Source organism: Coenobita brevimanus, chromosome 82 (genome assembly GCF_032717465.1).
Source record: "Coenobita brevimanus isolate Jiangsu-jjx chromosome 82, ASM3271746v2, whole genome shotgun sequence".
In the NCBI taxonomy this organism is placed as follows: Eukaryota; Metazoa; Arthropoda; class Malacostraca; order Decapoda; family Coenobitidae; genus Coenobita; species Coenobita brevimanus.
In genome coordinates, this window is record NC_137035.1 from 1,793,578 (window position 1) to 1,812,881 (window position 19,304).

General features: G+C 41.7%; 1 protein-coding gene across 1 annotated transcript in view; it reads left to right on the forward strand.

Moving 5' to 3' along the window:
- Positions 1–1,034: 1,034 nt before the first annotated feature.
- Positions 1,035–19,304, forward strand: part of LOC145409655 (tRNA dimethylallyltransferase) — an 89,452-nt gene continuing 71,182 nt past the window's right edge. Inside the window, exons 1-3 of the mRNA XM_080280006.1 lie at positions 1,035–1,054; positions 9,389–9,581; positions 16,862–17,820. Of these exons, the coding sequence (XP_080136132.1) occupies positions 1,035–1,054; positions 9,389–9,581; positions 16,862–17,820 (1,172 nt within the window). The remainder of the gene's footprint in view (positions 1,055–9,388; positions 9,582–16,861; positions 17,821–19,304) is intronic.

Genomic DNA, 19,304 nt, shown 5'->3' on the forward strand with positions numbered 1-19,304 from the left:
ATGATGGCAACCCTGGCTACCATGTTGGCGTCACAGGTGCCTCCTGGACATGGTGTGGCCGGTGTCTTCCGCCAGTACCTGTGTTACCTCAACACCTTCCTGGTCGCTCACGGTCACCCCCCTGCCAGCAGCCACGCCTTGCCCACCGTGCTGGATCCCCTGCTAACATTATTACCACCACTGGACGACTGTGGGCTTGTGTCCTGCTTCATTGTGGTGCTATACCGTTGTCAGCAGCCTGATGTGGCACAGGACATCATGGCCGCCCACTGTGCTCACGTAGTGACGTCAGCAGCAGTCTGTCTACACCGCCTTTGGTCCTCACACGACTATACCCACAAACCCGCATATACTGAAGATTCTTGCAAGCCCATCCTCCTCGTCACATATCACGTTCAAACCATTGTCACACTCTACCGTTCATATTCTGCCCCCTCAGCCTCAGCTCAAAATTCCCCTCCCACTACTGATTCATTTACAGATTCCTCTCCTTCATCCAGCCTCGCCCCCTCCTCTCCTAGCCAGTCTTCCAAGTCGCCACTAGAGAAGCTGAGTGAGGATATTTATCACCACTGCTACACTGCCTTCATCCCATACCTGCACCGAGTGGCTGGTGTTTACGTAGACATGGCCAAGAAGCGTTCCATTATTATCGAAAACTTGAGTCTTCTGGATCCGTATGAGGATGTCCTAGAGCATCTCAGTAATTCGAAGATTGTCTGAAACATCGGAGTATCGTCTTGGCATCAGTAAGTACAGTAGCTATGTAAACCCTGTGAGTTTAACCCCTTCTTGCTGCCACCAGACACTTTATCTGGGCTTAAGATTTCCAGTAGTGAAAGTGTTAATGAAACATTCATCTACCCCTCCTGCCCGCATGGAAAAAAAAAAATCAGTCATAAACTGAATGAAATTCGCATTTTCATGCTGCCAATCTGACCGGTCATGATCGGTTTAGGCTATTTCTCCACCAGCCACGTCCCAGGAACCCACAGATTGTGATCCGTTTTGACCGTTCTGATGGGAGTAGGAAAATGTGGTCAAGCCGCAAAAGGTATCAAGAGTGAAATTACAGTTTTAACTCGCTGGTAAAGACAAACTTTGGTTATTTTGCCTGACAGTTTTGGTCTTTGTAAAATATTCTGTTAATCAGATGAATGACAAAATCCATTTCTTGCTAATCCTAACTTACAGGCTAATACATTACTACAGTACGTCATTCATCTTGGAGAAGTCTTGCAGGTATGTGTTGTAATGTTTTGACGTGTATTTACAGAAACCAACTTTAAATAACATAAAAAGTGACAGTCTTCTCTAATATAAATTGCGCCTTTTTTCACGTAAAGCTTGAAAAATCACAAAGTTTGCTTGCAGTTCACAGTGTCTGCTTGTTGCTCATAAAGGTTTGTTTGCAGTTTATAAAGTTTGCTTGCAGTTCACATCAAATGACTGCAACTCTATCTATCTATCTATCTATAGCCCGACGCCCTAATCCCGCAAAGGGTGGCCGCAGACAAAATGCCTCCAAGTCACTCTGTCACCCACCATTTGACTCCCCTCCCCCCAACTCACCCCCCCCTCCCTCATATACCTCTCAACTCCATCCCTCCACCTCATCCTCGGTCTACCCCTCCCTCTCCCTCCCTCCACCTCACCTACATACACCCTCTTAGTCAGTCTTTCATCCTCCATTCTCTCCACATGTCCAAACCACCTCAGTGTATTTCTCCTAATCTTTTCAACCACATCCACATCTACCCCACAACGTTCCTTCACTTCTTCATTCGTCAACCTGTCCCTCCACGTCACTCCACATGCTCCTCTCAAGTAACTCATTTCCACTGCTCTCACTCTTGACTTGTTCCCCTCTTGCAAGGTCCACGCCTCGCTTCCATACGTCAGGGTAGGGATCACAATACCATCATGCAGTGACTTCTTAACTTCCATGCTCACGTCCCTATTTCTCATCACTGCTTTCAGTGTACCAACAACCTTTCTTCCCTGCTGTACCCTTTCACGTACTTCATCCCCCAAAGTTCCATCCTTACTCATCACACTACCCAAGTACTTGAATGCACTCACATTCTCCATATCCTCACCATCCAACCTCACTGCACACTCTGTGACTTCATTCCTCTCAAACACCATAACTTTACTTTTGTTTACATTAACTTTCAGATTCCTCCTCCTACACACTGTCCCAAATTCATTCACCAAACCTTGCAACTCCCATTCATCTTCACTCAACAATACTGTATCATCAGCAAACAGCAACACCGGAAGCTTCCAAATCTCACCCTCATTCATTAGGGCCACCCCCACATCCACTGCCCTACCTTGCACCTCCTTTACAACCCCATCCATATATATATTAAACAGCCATGGAGACATCACACACCCCTGTTTCAGTCCCACATTGACTGCAACTCACTGAGTTTAAAACTGAAGTGTAGCTTGTCTGTTACCAGACTTCTTAAGAAGTAGGCAGTTTTGAATCCTCTTCATCTGACTCTCCCGCTGGGGAGGTGGGAAAGAATTCTTCCCCAGTATCCCTGCTTGTCGTAAAGGGCGACTTAACCCTATTCGGTGCACCCCGTATCATTTTTGATACGCCCTAACTAATTTTTGCCAACAAACTCTAGTTTGTAAGCAATGCATGGTCTCACGATTATTTTCTTGTTAAATTACTGGAAACACAACAAAATAGTGATTCTGAGCGAAAAAACTGGGTTGAAACGAGCGTTTTCTCTAAAATTAACGATTTTTCCCCGTGGAGAGCGCTAAACAAAAAGAAAACGCTCGAAGATGAGTGAAATATCTGGGACCTTAGCCTACGCTAGCCTAACGGGCATCAACACAGCTTCCAGACGTACGATACGTTTCCTATTTTCATTAAAACTACTTTATTTTCTATGTATTATTCATTGTTCATACTTTATGACTCCTCATACATAGTGAAATAGTTATTTCAGTCACTAATTTTATTATAAATGTATGATTCATTGTTTTTCTCTATGACTCCTCATACCCAATGAAATGGTTGTTCGTACACATACACACAGATACACACATGTGCATTGTATTGTGCACACAGATACACACACGTGCATTGTAATGTGCACACACACACACACACACACACAAACCTCGCGGCTCTCGTGTAGGCGTGCTGGACGACGGTTAGTTAGGCATTAATTAGGGGACGGGGTGGATGTGCCGACGGACGTAGTCATTGCTTTTATTTTCGACTATGTTGACGACCCAGTCGAAGATTACTTGGAAGAGGTAGTTGGCGATGATGATGATGATGACCTTGCCTTGGATAGAGTAGCTGAGGGCGACGATGTAGATGATGATCAGAATGTTGACAAAATGAAGAAGAGTGGGTACCACTCAGAAACAGAAAGCCACTGGTGAAAAATAGATTAATCAGTTCAATGGACCAGTGCTTGAACAAACATAATTATGACGAATTTGTCCTGCCACACGAGCTCAGGGAATATACCTGCATTTTAGAGAAACCCCAGAGAAAATTAGATATCGGTAAGTCAATAATATGGACCAATCATACAGAAGGTAAGCCTGTTGAGAAGGTATTGCCTAGTGAAGGATGTTTTGTTAGGAGAGGCAAGGTCAGCTAATACAGAAATAATGGCATGGGAGTTGTTTATAACATCTAATATGATTGATGGTATTGTAACCCATGCTAACTCAAGGCATAATTACCGAAATTTCTAATACTGACTGCTGAAATACCAACACACGTCAAGATGACTGATGCCATAGAATTGAAAAGCTTTTTTGGCCTGCTCTATCCAAGAGGTTTGTTGGGACAAAATAAATATTGCTATAATCGTCTCTTCATGGAAGGGTTTGGTCACCCAATATTTGAAGCCGTCATGTCAGTAAAACGATTTGGTTTCTTACATGCAAACATAACTTTTAACAACATTGATACCAGGCACCAGAGATGGGTACACGATCAACATTGATACCAGACACCAGAGATGGGTACACGATCGGTTTGCAGCAATCAGGGAGCTTTTTGAACAGTTCAGTAATTGTTGTTGCTCAGTGTTAGAGCCAGGTGCCTTCTTGACCACTGATGAAACGTTGTATGGGTGCAGAACACAAATAGGGTTCAGACTACAATAAGAGCAAACCCGTACTCTACGGCCTCCAATATAAATCTATTAATGCTGTTAGATATCCATTTACCTTTAGGACAGCTGTATATTCAGGTAAACCTGGAGAGCCAGGACCACACTACATACGGTACAGTCCCAACAGTGAAAGCTCTGGTAAGTCAGTTACAAGACTCAGTCGACCTTAGAGGTAGGATTATTAGCCTGGATAGATTGTACACAGTATAGAGTTGCTGGAGTGGCTTCAAATACAAGGTATCTCAGCCTTAGGTACTATAGATTCTACTAGGAAGGCATACCACCAGAGATAGTCACAGAAAGGGAAGATAGGGTCATACCAAGTTTACTGGAAGAAACACGGGGAGGAAATGACACTGAATCCTATGTAACACCCACCAAAAGCAAAGGTAAGAAAGATGTGTTACTTCTGAGCACAGTTTCCCCTATATTAGGCATTCCAAGGATGATGATTTGAAAAAAAAAAAAATATATATATATATATATATATATATATATATATATATATATATATATATTTAAATTGTATGATTTCACTAAAGGAGGCACTGACATTATGGATCAGAGAATAAGTTTTCATACAGTACACACTAAATCTAGAAGATGGACAGTGAATGCCCTTGGCTACATTGTCAACACTGCCAGAGTAAATTCACAGACAATTTATTCGTTATATAATAATCAGGACCCAAGAAAAATTGCTTCAATCTCCTATGGCTGGCAGTTAGTGAAGGCATTGTGTAATCTGCAAATTGAAAGAAGAAAAGTTCAGGCTTGTGGTCTGACCAGGAATACAATAGCTAAGATGAATCTGATGCTCGGACAGGGAGATGTAGAGGAGGCCGTCCCAGAAGTAACACATGAGAATAGGTCAGGCAAACAGCACAAGTGTCATTCATGCCTGGAGTCTCTTTATGGTCAGGATACACTCAGAATCGCCCCAAAGCAAAATCGTCCACGAAACAATGTCCAAGTATGTCACAAGCACACCTGTGATCAGAATTGAAATAAAGTATGTATGAAATGCTATAGTAACATGCCCCAATCAGCGAAAGTCTTGTTTTGGAAATTAAGAATGAATATGCATGTCTGTGAATATAGATTATGACTGAGTTTACGTTATATACGGATTATATTTTTGTTTAAAAATTTCCTTATATGATAGATGTAAATAGAGATACGGAAGGTGAGGATCTTGCAGCATAAGAATCCTCCGGCTTACTTATATTAGTTGTAAGTGTAGAGTAAAAAGGATGTTCGAGTGCGTAGGATCAAATACCGCCGGAAAATACATAGGAGCATAGGCATGGATAGCCCCAAGTTAACGGTTACTACTCTTTCGACCTGTGACGGGCTGTGGGTCACTGAGGCCCTGTTAGTTAACTGGCACCCGGGATCTTTTACTTACCAGGGGTCGATGCAACAGGGTGGATCAGCTGAAATGAAGCATGGTCTCGCAGTGTAGAGAAGGAGCTGGGGCCTGATTGCTGTCTCCCTTGAAAGCGCCAGGCAAGGCTCTGGACCTAACCCTCATATCCACACTGTGCCTGTGCATTACCCAGGGAACAGCTTGTTCTCCAGTTACAAGAGATATAGGGTTTAACCAGGAAGCTACAGGCTGCTCTAAGCGATTCAGTAATCCAAAGACTGGCACGTTTCCTGGTTAACAGTCTACTCGTAGAGAATTTAATGGTGATCCCGCATGTACAGGAGCTTTGGCTGGCAGCTGCATTTTCTCGTGGTGACTACTAACAGAGGATCAAGGGACTGACTTCTGGAGAGACTGACTGGCTGACCGACAAAGGTCTCAGTGATAGGCTAGTGATTGACCAGTGGGGAAATTACTAATAAACTGACATCAGAAGGACAGTCTACTGACTAATTTGTCGGTATTTTGGGATTGACTGCCCCACTGAATAACCATTGATTTATACTGTATACTGATGATGTTTTGGGTATAACTATTCATAATTGAATATTTGTTATTGCATTGCTCTGAATACTCCTTGGGGCGTAGCATGAGCAGATAGAGCTACCGTGCCCTTTGAATAATTGGTTATAACTAAATATTTCTCTGTGCCCTTCAATTTTAATTTGCAGTACTCAGATTTAGAAATACCTATATAATATATTGGTGACAACAGATTCAGCCTTCTCAAGGACCTCCTTCAGCTGTAAGGAGTGAGAAGCAGGTAGACCTTTATTATAGAACAGAGGGGCAGGCAGAATAGGAGGTAGGTAAGGCACAAGGCTGTTGATGTGGAATTTTGCAATTATTATGCAATATGTATGCCTTTTCAAGCATTTATCTCCATTACATATACCTCCTTCTGAATTATCTTCCTCATTTACTCCCCGGCCCTTTCTCACTAGCCATCTATTTGTATGATAAAGGTCTACCTGTTTCTCACTACTTAGTTATACGTGAAGTGGGTCCATGAGAAGGTCGAGGTCTGTTTTGTTCTCACGAATAGATTATATTTCACACACCAACACAATCCTCACAAACCACCACAGACCTCACACACGAGCACAGTCCTCACTCACCAACCCAGTCCTCACACACCAACGCAATCGTCACACACACCAACACAGTCCTCACACACCACCAGTCCTCACACCACCACTGTCCTCACTCATCAACACAATCCTCACACACCACCACAGTCCTCACACACCAACACAGTCCTCACGCACCAACTCAGTCCTCACCCCACACGTGTAAAATTAATAAGAATAATCTTTTACTTCTATAAATTCATTATTATATAGTTGTAATGACATTTGAAAAATAAATAACTACTTTCTAAAGGGAGGAGGTTGGGGAAAGTGGTTGGTGGGATACATGGCGAGTTGGGTCCTCGTCCCGTATCCAGGTTACACACTTTTTGAGTGTGGCTGAAACTCGCGTAGCTAAATATTATATTCAGTCATTAGAAAGAAATATATGGTAGTATTCTCATCATCATCATTATGAACTTTCCATTTTTAGTCCACAGCAGGACTGGACTCTTCACTTAGGGAGGTTTTAGTCAGGAAGCCCTAACCCACGGCCCTGCACAGTTGTTGACTTTATACACGGGTTTTATTCGCTCCTGTGTAGAGCACAGCTGTCATGTGTGGGGAGGCTTCACACACAGTTCTTCTCAACAGGATGGAGTCGGAGACTTTTCGTCTCATTAACTTTCCTCTTACTGGCTCCCTTCAACCTCTGTCTCTTCGCGGCACTGTTGCATCAGTCTCTTTTCTATCGCCACTTCAATGGTCACTGCTCCTCTGAACTGTCTGCTTGCATCCCTCCACCACCACAGCAGGCACGCAGCACCCGTCTTAGCAACAAACTCAGCCCTTTTCTGTCCAACTCTTTAATGCAAGAGTTAACCGTTGCTCCAGTCATTCATGTATGCAACAGGTCAACTCTGGAATTGTCTCCATCTCTGTTTTTTTTTTTTTTTTTTTTTACTGCCTACGGTCTCCAGTCTTTCATACACAGTGTGTCCAGGCATCTCGAAATGAACTGATCTTGAATTTGGCTCTGCTGTCGTTTTTTTCTTGGAGGGAGCAATTTGCAGGTCCTGCCCTTTGGTTCCTTCTTTCTTGCATAAAAAAAAATACTCGCATGTATAACCAGGTATTATTTACATGCTTACATTATTAGATTTCCTTGACTAATAGCTACCTCTCCATCAACTAGTCTACCTAGTAGTAAATCCACTGAGAGTGGGTTTAGGAGTTATGAAGGTGAGGAAGAAAGAGAGTATTAGCGGTGGCGAGTGAGAGAGAGATGGTGGTGAGAAAAAAAGCGGTGGTAGTGAGACGGAGAGTATAGGTAGAAGGGAATATAGTGGTGTGTGTGAGGGTGATGGAGGAGGGAAGGTGGTGGTGAGGAAGATGGGAGGTGGTGAGTGTGAGGGAGGAAGGGTGGTGATGATGATGAGGAAGATGTGTAAGCTATCAACTTCCATGTTATGGACGGTGTGTGTGTGAGAGACAACAGTAAACGGTTTATTGATACTGCAGCCCTCAGACTGAAAATATAGCCTACGGCTTTGATATATGGCGAACATGATAAGCGTTGGTGAATGGTAAAATATTTTATCATTTGATATTTACATTAATTTTAAATTTGATAATAGTTAAACGTGTGTATGTGTGTGTGTGTGTGTGTGTTTCAGTGCGCGCGGGTGCGGTACGATATGTTTGGCGGCGCTTGCCTTGCAACGGCGCCGACGTGTTCGAATGCGTTCCTTTCACTTCGTCAAACCAATAATATTACTCAAGATTCTTTTCTCGATACTAGGGTCGTAAGTGTGGGAAATCGCCAAGGGTTGCACCGAATAGGGTTAAAGGGGTCTTTCTTTTTGTCTCCGACCTTTCTCTCCTTACTGTCCTTTTCTATCCTGTCTTACCTTTTCTCGATGTTTCCGTGTTTCTTCCAGGCCATATTTTCCCCCTACTGTCAGGTTAGACATTTGGTTTTACGACATTAATAGTTTATGAACCTCCCATTAACTTATTAGACCCATCGTGTCTTCCAGGGTCAAGCTATTCAGCTAACTGACCAATCAAGTCACTTTATTGCTAAGCCACTTTAACACCGAATCACATCATCGCCATGCAACTTCATTTCCAATGAACTTCAACGCCAGCTTTAGTGCCACATAGCCATATTATGGCTTGGTACTATAGCTCTTCATTATTTCTTCCACCTCACTCTTCCTTTATCCTTAGCTGTAGTCCTGTATGAAATATGACATACCCATGCACTCTTCACCGATGATAAATTAAATAAATGTGTAGTGTACACCCTACCACCAACTTACGTTGGCCTATAACTGGTACACAAGATACAGGAGCCTACGTCAATGGCAAATTTTGTGAATGACGGGCTACCTGACACTGATAACGAAGGAAATCACGAGCCCATTCTTCGCGATGGTCATAGTTTAAATTATTCTTGCCACCACCTGGCGATTGTATTCAAATTAAGCAAGATGTTCCATAATGAAGGGAATAACCGACAGCCACTTTGATCTCTCCTGTTCGAAAATCCCTCGTAATTAATAAACTTCAGGCCTTGGTACGGAGAAGGCAAAAACATAACGCTCTCCAAAAAGGTATATGAAATTACTATAAGAAAGGAGTAGACACACACTGAGGAGTATTCTGTTATTAAAAGTTATATCTATCATTATAAAAGCTGGGAAAAGGTAAACTAATTCAAGAAATAAAAGCGGCAAGAAGGTCTCAAAATCAGCTGGTTCAGTCAGCATGGCTTCTGTGGTGGGGGGGTACGCGAGAACGAAGCTCGTCCCTGTCATCGTGGTTTTAGGTGCGACAGGGACAGGGAAATCTAAACTGGCTTTAGAAATCGCAGGAAAGTTCAATGGAGAAATTATCAGTGCTGATTCCATGCAGGTACGATTATCTTAAGATGATTTTTGAATGAACATGACTAGCTGCATGGTCTCATAACAATAACAAAACCATTTACCGTGGAAACTAGCTAATGCTTCTCTATTTAGTTTTTGCTCTGGTATCAGTAACTGTAGTATGTGTGAAATTTTGGTCTTTGGGTTCATTAGAAAAATGTCAGCTGCTGTACCCTGCAGTGGTTGCCAAGTAAAAGTGGCAAACATTTGTGAGTGCTTGACGTTTGTTTGGGAATGCTTAATATTATTTAGTTCTTCCCTCAGTGGGATCAGCATGCATGGACAACATAGTAAAAGTACATATGATTTATATTTTTAAGTTAAAAGGTAAAATCCACTGAATTTAAGGTTATTCCATGTCATGAAGTTTTCAGCAGGTGTGAAGGAGCTACCCTAATTTACAGTGTGTTCAAACACTAAAAATAAAGAAACATGAAACCTCGAATCTGAAGGCTTTTTTTTAGTGTGCACACGCTTTTACATGGACGTGTGTTGGTATGCTCTGCCAACCATACCCCCATTTTGGTTGTTTGTTGCCAAATCTGCACGTAAAGTTGTACCCAAGCCTGGTTGGAGACCCCCCAGCACCAGTGCTACAGTCATAGTTTGCTCTAAGGGTGCTGGATGTGGTCATGGTAAGGGTAGAATTCAGGTAGGCCAATCCCATGTCAGTATTGCGGCCCCAGATGTAAACAACTCTGATCAGGATCATACTCCACCTGGTTCATACCAAGCTCCCAGCATAGGCCCCACTCCAGGGATACAAATGACTTATGTGGGACTTACATTTATATCACAAGGTTGGCAGCAGTAGGTTGTGATAGATGCAGTAAATGGCTTCATCCGTCTTCTATGTGCCTAAGTGTCCCAGACCAGCTGAATGCCAGTATTCAGGATTATGGGGTAGGTGGTGTAGTATATGTGTGCTCTGAGTGTCGTACTGACAATAACAAGGGTGGCAGTGTATCTGACTCTGCCTACAAGCAACTTTTTCAAACAGTAAAGAAGCTCTGCCAGATAGTTCTGTCCCTTTCTGCTCAGGCATCCACTATTTCCATTGGCACAGGTACCAGACCTAGCCACACCCCTCCTGTTGCTGCTGCATTATCTGACCTTGACCCCTATGTGAACCTTGACAGGTATCATTTGCATACACTGATTAGAGAGGATACTAGGGAGATGGAAGAGGAGAACATCAGTGATAATTTGAGGTATCGGTATTTAAGCACAGATGGTTGACATACTCAAACCTACTTCTGATCAGATCTGTACAGTTTATACTTTCTCATTAGGCTCTGAAGAGATTCTCACAAATATTGTCTGTATCAGTAAAGAGAAACATCTCTTTCGTGCTAAGATTGAAGGTGATGCAGTTTGCACGAGATTACTCGACAGTGCTAGTAATTTGCATAACAGCTCTTTCTATGATGCCTTTAATAACAGAGATCTAACTTACATGCAAAGGGGATGGCTCAGAGCCAGGCATGACCAGCAGAACAGAGTGGCTGGAGTGAGCAGACCCACACAGTCCCAAGTAACTATACCTGAGAACTCCTTCGTTGATTCTACCTACTCTGCCGCAGTAGCCAGGTCCAGGCCTACATTCCCTCAAATGGAAGGCATTTCTAAACTGGGTTATGCTGACCACCTAAAGACTGTCAATTTATGTTCTGTGTAAGGCTGGCTGCTTAGAGCTGATCATATAAAATGTTGAAGAATCTTCCACAACCTGTCTGTCATTGCCCCATTGGATCTCTTCACTATCTATCAGTAGCCAACTGGCAGTCATAGGTTTAAAATGGCTAACCCCACACATCATCAGAATGCAGATGTAGATTTTTTAGTGTAAGGTGCAGTGATCATTGGAATTCTTTGCCAGACAGTGTTGTCAGCACTAAAATTACTGCACCCTTCATAAGGGGTCTCCACCTGTCCCATGGAGAGGCATTATTCTCCTATACTGACTGTTACACTACATATACCAAATACCGTACCCTACAATACAGTATACTCTACTCTGCTACCTGACTACCAATCTGCACAATTTTCAGCAACACAGTTTCATAATTCTTATAACTTGGCATATATAAACGGTCTGCATATGGCACACATTTCTACCCATTATACATGGTATGGTAGTACTTTCATTGTGGTTTGTTCATTAGTGGGCTGGTGTGCCAGAAGCTCTGGGCTGTCTGTCTGTATTGTCTTGTTATTTGGGAGACATGTTATGTACTGGAGGTGGGGCTAGAGTGAGGAGTGGTTGGAAGAAGTTCAGGGAGCTGTTGTCACTCCTGACACTGGAGGGCTCTCCCTCCTTGCTAATGGATCTTTTGTATGCTGCATGTGTTAGGAATGTAATGCTGTATGGGAGTGAGACTTGGTCAGTAAAGGAAGAGGATATTCACAGGTCAAATGTACAGAAATGACAGTGATTAGGTGGATGTGCAGTGTGTCTGTGAATGTAAGGCCTGGGGGGGGCTATGTTTATGATAGAAGAGTTCAGGGGTGGGATGGGACTGGAGTGTGTTGGTGTTGTGATGAGGAGAGGTAGGTTGAGATTGCTTGGGCATGTGGAGAGATTATGGAGGATGATAATTGGATATAGAAAGTGAATTGTGTTAATGTGAAGGGTAGGGTTGCGAGAGGTAGACTGTAAAAGACATGGGATGAGGTCATTGAGTGTGACCTCATGGATAAGGGACTGAATAGGGAAGCTGCCAGAGATCGAGCAGCATGGAGAGCTGCCATTAGTTGACCATGGCCAATGCTTGCAAGCATGTTGGAGCCCTCAAAAACGAAGGAACGAACGAACTAGCCTATAGTAGCTACAGTACTATGCCAGTAACACAACTTTTGTCAAGCTAAGGTCATCCTAGTCCCAGAGTGTTGGTCCTTTGTGTAAACCAGGAATATCAAACTGAGAATGTAATATTAGGTTTGTGCGGTGCTGACCATTGTAAGGTTGGTTATAACGGTTGCCTGCGCCTCACACTTGTTCTTGTGTTACTTGCCATGTTTTTGTTTCTTGTTTTCTGTGAGGGGCCAGAGAATAGATCAGTGGTAGCACTCGCACTTCATGACTGTAGGGTTGGCAGTTCAAGCCTGCACCAAGGTAGTGTATTTATGGTGAGAGAGCGGTCTTTCCAAGGATCTCTCTTTACCCAGCGGGAGCCATACAGTCCATTAGTCCTAACTTGGGGGATTCACCCATTTGTTTTCTGTGATTACCCTTAACCCATAAACTGCACTGTTACCTCAGTAGAAGACTTGGGTCTGACTGCAGTGTACTTCTGCAGAGACTAAACAAAATTGAATACTGTATCTTGCACTTTGTTTTTGGTGCTTGTTTATGGCCATGCTGTAGTTGATATTGGCCAGGAATTTTATATACTGGTACTGTATGGTACCTCAGTTTCAGTATGCCCTCTTCCATCTCATGCCCATATAACTGGTCTTTGATTAATCTATCTATCTATCTATCTATCTATCTATTGCCAGACGCCATAATCCCGTAAGGGGTGGCCATTTGACTTTGAGGTACCGGTATTTGTTTTACGGGGAGGGGCACTAACCCTCCACCAACCCACTTGTTGACACGTAGGGAGCATGTACCGTATGGTTTGGTTATATGGTTACCACCCAGCGTTGTAAATGGTTTCTTGGCTTACAGGAAACCATTTGGCTTGTCACTCAATGTAAAGCCACCTGTAAAGGAAAGAAAAGCAATAAGAAATGACAGGAAAGATGGGAGAAATAGAAAGAGAGGAGGACAGGTACAGAAAAAGAATGATAAAGGCTAAGGAATATATTTTTATAGCTTGCTTAAAAGTAATTGATATGAAGTATAGCAGCAAAATTAAGACAGCAAAATATAAATTTATATACTGTACAGTACCATACGTACAATCCATCTCATTCTGTATGGGACAGTATGACCAAAAAAAGAAAAAAAAGAAAATAATAATAATTGGAGAAAGTTTGGAAATTGACATTTTTATTGCACACTCGGGAGCATGAGAGATTTTTTTCTTAAGCCACAGTTTATGGATTAACTGTATCCATTTACTGTATGTTTTTTGCTGTAGTTGTATGCAGCTTTATATAATTGTTCTTTTCAAAATGTTTTTGTATAACCAAACAGACCATTTGTTTCTGTTTATGTAGGGATCATGGATTGTATTGGCGAAAAATAGACCAAAATACCGTAATGTATTTTAATGTAAGAAAAGCCGTAGCCCTCGAATACTTGTTACTACAGTGAATGTTGAAAAACCTAATTTATAATTTGCTTGTAAAAGGAAAGATGCCTGGGTTTGTTATGGATTTGAAAGGATGTAGAGGACTTTTTTATCATATGACTGTAGTGTGCAAAGTGAATTTGAAATGGATGGGGAAGAAGAAAGTTACTGGTAGATGGTATACTGCATAAAGTGAAGGACTTGGCCCATACAGTATAATGTGGGTAAGCTGAGGTACCATAAGTAAAGGAAGTGGAGGGCAGAGTGGCTGATGGAAGAAAAGTGCCTGGTGCCAAGAAAGTCTTGACACATCACAGAACTGGTACCGTACAGAGGCTGCAAGAGGACTGCAACATATTAGCACCCACATTAACCCTGGAACACGGTCGTGGGAATTTTTTACTACTAACACGGTTCTGGGGTGTATTGTACTCCTTTTTGAAAAAAAAAAAAAAAAAATAGTTGTAATCAAAATTTAATAAATCTGTAAACATTACAAGAAAATATAACATCTGTACTTCCAGAATCCGTTATATTGTACTTAATAATGAGGTATATTAGGTACCTTAGGGGCTACTAAAAAAAAAAATCCAAAAATCCTTAAATGTTTTTATTTTTTTGCATTTTTTTTTTTTTTTTTTTACTGTAAATGAACGATAATTTTGACTGAAATAAAAGATAATATGTATATTTGCTCTAAAAATAGGTTTTACTGGTATTTGCCATTGTAACTTACATTATTTATTCATTCTTTGGTTATTCTTCTTGGGTACAATTTACTTAACCCCCCCCCCCTACACTGCACCACGTGGGAGGAAGCACCGCGACACTACCTTCCCCTACTAGAGCACACTGAGACATGAAGCTACTGAGAGACCCACGGGACTGCTCCCTATCACCACGCACTGGTAATGTGATGAAAGTGGTGACGGAATCTCACACCCCACGACCGTGTTCCAGGGTTAACCAAGCAGTGAGTGTGGGACTTTGGTATAGTACCGGTATGGTATTACCGTACTGTAGTTAGAAGAGTCAAGAGTTAGAACAGTGAAAATTGAACTATAAGGGATATATGTGGGTTGCTTACTGAAGGTTTGATAGCATATCCTAAATATGAAACTTTCGTGAAGTAAGAAAGTCTGTTGATTGAGGGTAGATGAGAATGTGTTTTGTCAGTTAGGTCTGAGAATAAAAATGCCCAGGTTGTTGCAGAGTTTATATGAGTGAATGTGAAGGTCAGAGAGGCTTGAAAGGCCAAGATGATGGCTAGATAGTGTACATGAATGTTTAAGAAAGTGAGGTGTGGAAGCTGAGGCAGCAAAAGTATTGACATGATAAACTGGCTGGATTTTGTGTGTAGGCTGTAGAGATGCATATAGACTACAAGGGTTGATTTTTTTTTTAACTTCCTCAAAAAGGAAGAAAATATTTGCTGATGGATTTTGCCTGTGAGGTGAGAATGAAGTTTTAGAGGGTTGAATTAGGAGTAAGCAGTTGTAAGCTATCTGTGTTCTACATTTTTTTTTTTTTCCCTTAGTTCCTACTCAACTCATTTTTTAGTAGGAAAAAGGGTTAGGATGATGATGTGTTGGCTGATGATAATGGCAGTGTATGGGCAGACAAAAAGGTGCCATTATAATATTGCTTATAAGCTTCAGTTCTAGTCACAGAAAGAATTACATAGAATATGTAGCAGAACAATTTATCCAAGCAAACCTTATTCCATGCTTATCAAATTTGTGCTTATCCTTTCTTCTATATCAGCCACAGACTTGGAAAACTTTCAGCAGCAAAAAACATGCAGTATTTTGATAGTAGCATGATTTCCAAAAGCCAAAACATAAATTACTGTCACCAGGAGATGCTGATGAGTAGCATACAGATGGTAGCAGTGTGTACCCTTATTGGAGCAAAGCAGCTGTGGCATCTACCCAAGAGCCAAACCTCCTCATATTTCCCTGCACCTTCCTGGAGGGAGGGACCTTGGGCCAAGCCTGGTGAGGTGGTATATCAAGTTTTCAGCATGCTGTATGTGCTGTATGTTTGGGACAGCCCCACAGAAAGTTACTTACAAGTGGTTGACAGGTCTGCCCGGCCAGACAGATTGGGGTTAAGCCATAACAACAACGGTAACTGTCACCAGGAAACAAAAGCACTCCCAGTAAAGGACCACGTGAAATTTGATGTAGTGTACACAGTTCTTAGTTTCAGCTCATGAGGCCTCTCATCTTTTTAATTATATTTCACCACCATCCACGAGAAAATGATAACCACTCTGCATTGCTGTATATAGAATGACTTGTAATTAATCCACCCCCTACATCCTGACACAACCTTACACTGACATATAGCCTCCACATTTATCATGAATATTCAGTCATATGGTATCCCACAAGGACCCTAAATGTGTCCCTGAAAAGATTCTCACACCAGAGTTCACCTTGCATAGCATAAGTGTTATATGGGTGTTGAGAATTCTGCTTGATGTAATCCACATTCCCCTGGTTGTAATACCAGCCCTCGCATCACAAGAATTCTTATCTCATTCTCTCAGTAGAGACAGTTGCAGTACAGTATTTGGAATGTACAACCATGTTCATAGGTAAGGATACACACCTACCGTACTCATAATAATTATTGTCATGCCCTCTGCTTGTGGGATGTGGAACTATTTCACCTACGACCTAGCGCAGTGATCATTAATGCACTTGCAGAAAGTAGGATACTGTAGTTCAACATTTCACCAATAGTGGACACAACACAACATGAGCAGATGTGTATTGCTACCATACCTATGGATGCAGCTGTACTTCACTTCAGTGAAAGGTGTTTAGGAGTGCTTAGATGAAGTGTTTGGATTTCTTCAGTCCATTGGATATTGGTCTGTGTGAGCCATGATGTCAGAGCAAACCAGTTCTTCCAAACTCTGCCACTTAACGTGTGTTCTGCCCACTAGATTTCCCATACAGTACTGTATATGAACAAATGTTAATTACAGTTATTAATTTTATCTTCTGTCTTACAGGTTTACAAGGGCCTTGACATCATAACAAACAAGGTGACAAAAGAAGAGAGAGCCCAGGCAACACACCATCTGTTGGATTTTCTTGACCCTCTCTCACGTTATACTGTCACTGATTTCCGAAATGCAGCTCTTCCTATTGTGGAAAGACTCCTCTCTGAGAACAAAATCCCAGTCATTGTTGGTGGAACAAATTATTATATTGAGTCTCTGCTTTGGGAAGTGTTGATTGATACAGTGATTGAGTCAAGTGATGGGAAGTTGGTTTATGAGCGAGACAAGACGTTTTACGCAAGATCAGAGGAGTCAGGGAAAGAAGGCACTAAAGCAGGGGTAGACTCAGGTGAACAGAAAATGATGCTTACTGATAAGTGTGGTAGTGAGGTGAAAAACAGTGAGAGGGAAACCAGTAGTAGGGATAAAAAAGACAGTGAAATGCCAAATGAGAGGCATTTGAATGGTGATAATCAGAGTAGGAAGAATGAGGAGGTAGATTCAGACATTATTGCCATTGCAGACTCTCAACATAAAAACTTCAGTGCAGAGAAACAGAGCAATGAGAATAAACAGCTAAGTGCAAGCACCAACTTGAATTCTAACTCTCGAAATGAAAACACCAAAGTAGAGGAGGCAGAAGGTGTAGAAGATAAAAGTGTCATGGATATTCATGTATGTGGAGTGGATAGTTTGAGGGAGAACACAGAAGAGTTAAAAGTAAGAGTGAGTGAGTGCTTACCTGAAAATGACAAGGAAGAAGAACTTAAAAATGTAGGAGAGAGTGCAAATACTAATGTGGAAAAAACTGAGAAACAGACTGGTGACAGTTGCTCAGGTGTGGGGGAGGAACATATTGCCTGGCAGGATTCAAAGTTGCCCACGTTGACACTGTATGCCCGACTCTGTGAGGTTGACCCAGAGATTGCAGCCACGTACCATCCCAATGAGCGCAGGAAGATCATCAGGTCAGGACAAGGTTGATTATTACTGCATTTTTATTTCAGTTCTGCATATGTGTATGTAGGTACTGTAGTAGGTGGATGGCTACCTCTTCCTTGGGAGGTACTGTTGTGAGAGTGAAATATGACTATAGGCTTGGTAACTAGCCAGATGACTCTTAGGCAGGAAACTCAGTCATAAGTAACTGATAAATAGAGTCAGAACCCGAGCTGAGACTTGCATATTACTGTACGGCATGTCTTATTACTCATCCTAAGATTTCTTTTTCCCCAACAGCTTCCAGAAACTGTGGGGAATTATTTAGATAGTTTTGGCACTGGGTTTAGCTTCCAGTTCACAGTCCATAGAACACATTAGCTGTATGGTACCAAGGGGATTCCTGAATCTTGATACCCAGTATTTTTTTTTTTTTTTATACCATAGGTCTGTTTGTATGTATGCATGCAGAGATTTATTTAATGGTCTTGTGTTATATGTCATGTTAGTTTGTTTAAAACTCGTGATAGTGCATTATAGCTGATGTTTAATCCTTGTAATATGGGTGGCATAATTTAAAGTTCATTCTTGCTGCCACGAGATGATTTTTGTATATCCCAGGAGAGTCTTCTCATACTGGTATTGAAGATAGCTACTGTATTTATTAAGACAGTAGCCTGTCTAGCTAACTCCTGCAGCTTAAGAATTCCCTCTTAAGGTAAATAAAGTCATCAAGAGATGGCAAGAATAAAATGAAGAGACATTTCTGGGCTGCTTGAGCTAAATGGTGTCAGTCATATGTTGGTCTTACCTTGCATATGAATTTGAAAATCCCAGAGGTGAGTGGAAGTTTGTTATTTTTTTTCGTGTTATGTTTTGTTGTTATATGTATAGGTCAGTGTCTTCAGTGTTCTGAGCTGTGGTAACCCGGTAACCCATATTCTGGTTCCAGCACCTTATAGGATTGGGTGTTTCAGGTAGCTTCCGTATATTTTTTCTTTGGTTTTTTGCCTAATTGGTTGTTCTTGTCAGGATTTTCTGATTTTTTAAATTGATGTGTGGGTGTCTCCAGTAGGCTAGCAGCATGTTCTCTGTCTGACTGTACTGTATTATTGCTACAAAGTTAAGAATGATCTTGCCAGAACCCATCTACAGCCTTTTTTGTATAATCCTTTAAGCTTTCTCATTGAGGTGCATGGCATAGCTAATTTTGTTCCTTTCAGTTAGCTGAGCTGCATTATTATGTTTACTGGTTTTGTACAGTACTGACCATAGAGTGGGGAGTTGGGCATGTGCGTGATACCTTACTGAGGTTTTTAAAGACTTTTCACTGTGTATAGTATTGTCTTAAGGCAGCACACAGTTTTCATGCACACTGCTATATGCAGTTTCAGATGAACCTTGTGTCATATACTGTATTTCATTCTTTTAATATCAGCAGTTATGGAGACTCTTCATTTAGATTTTTTTCTTGACCCTTTACTCTGGTAGGATGGCACTAAGAGAGAAGGAT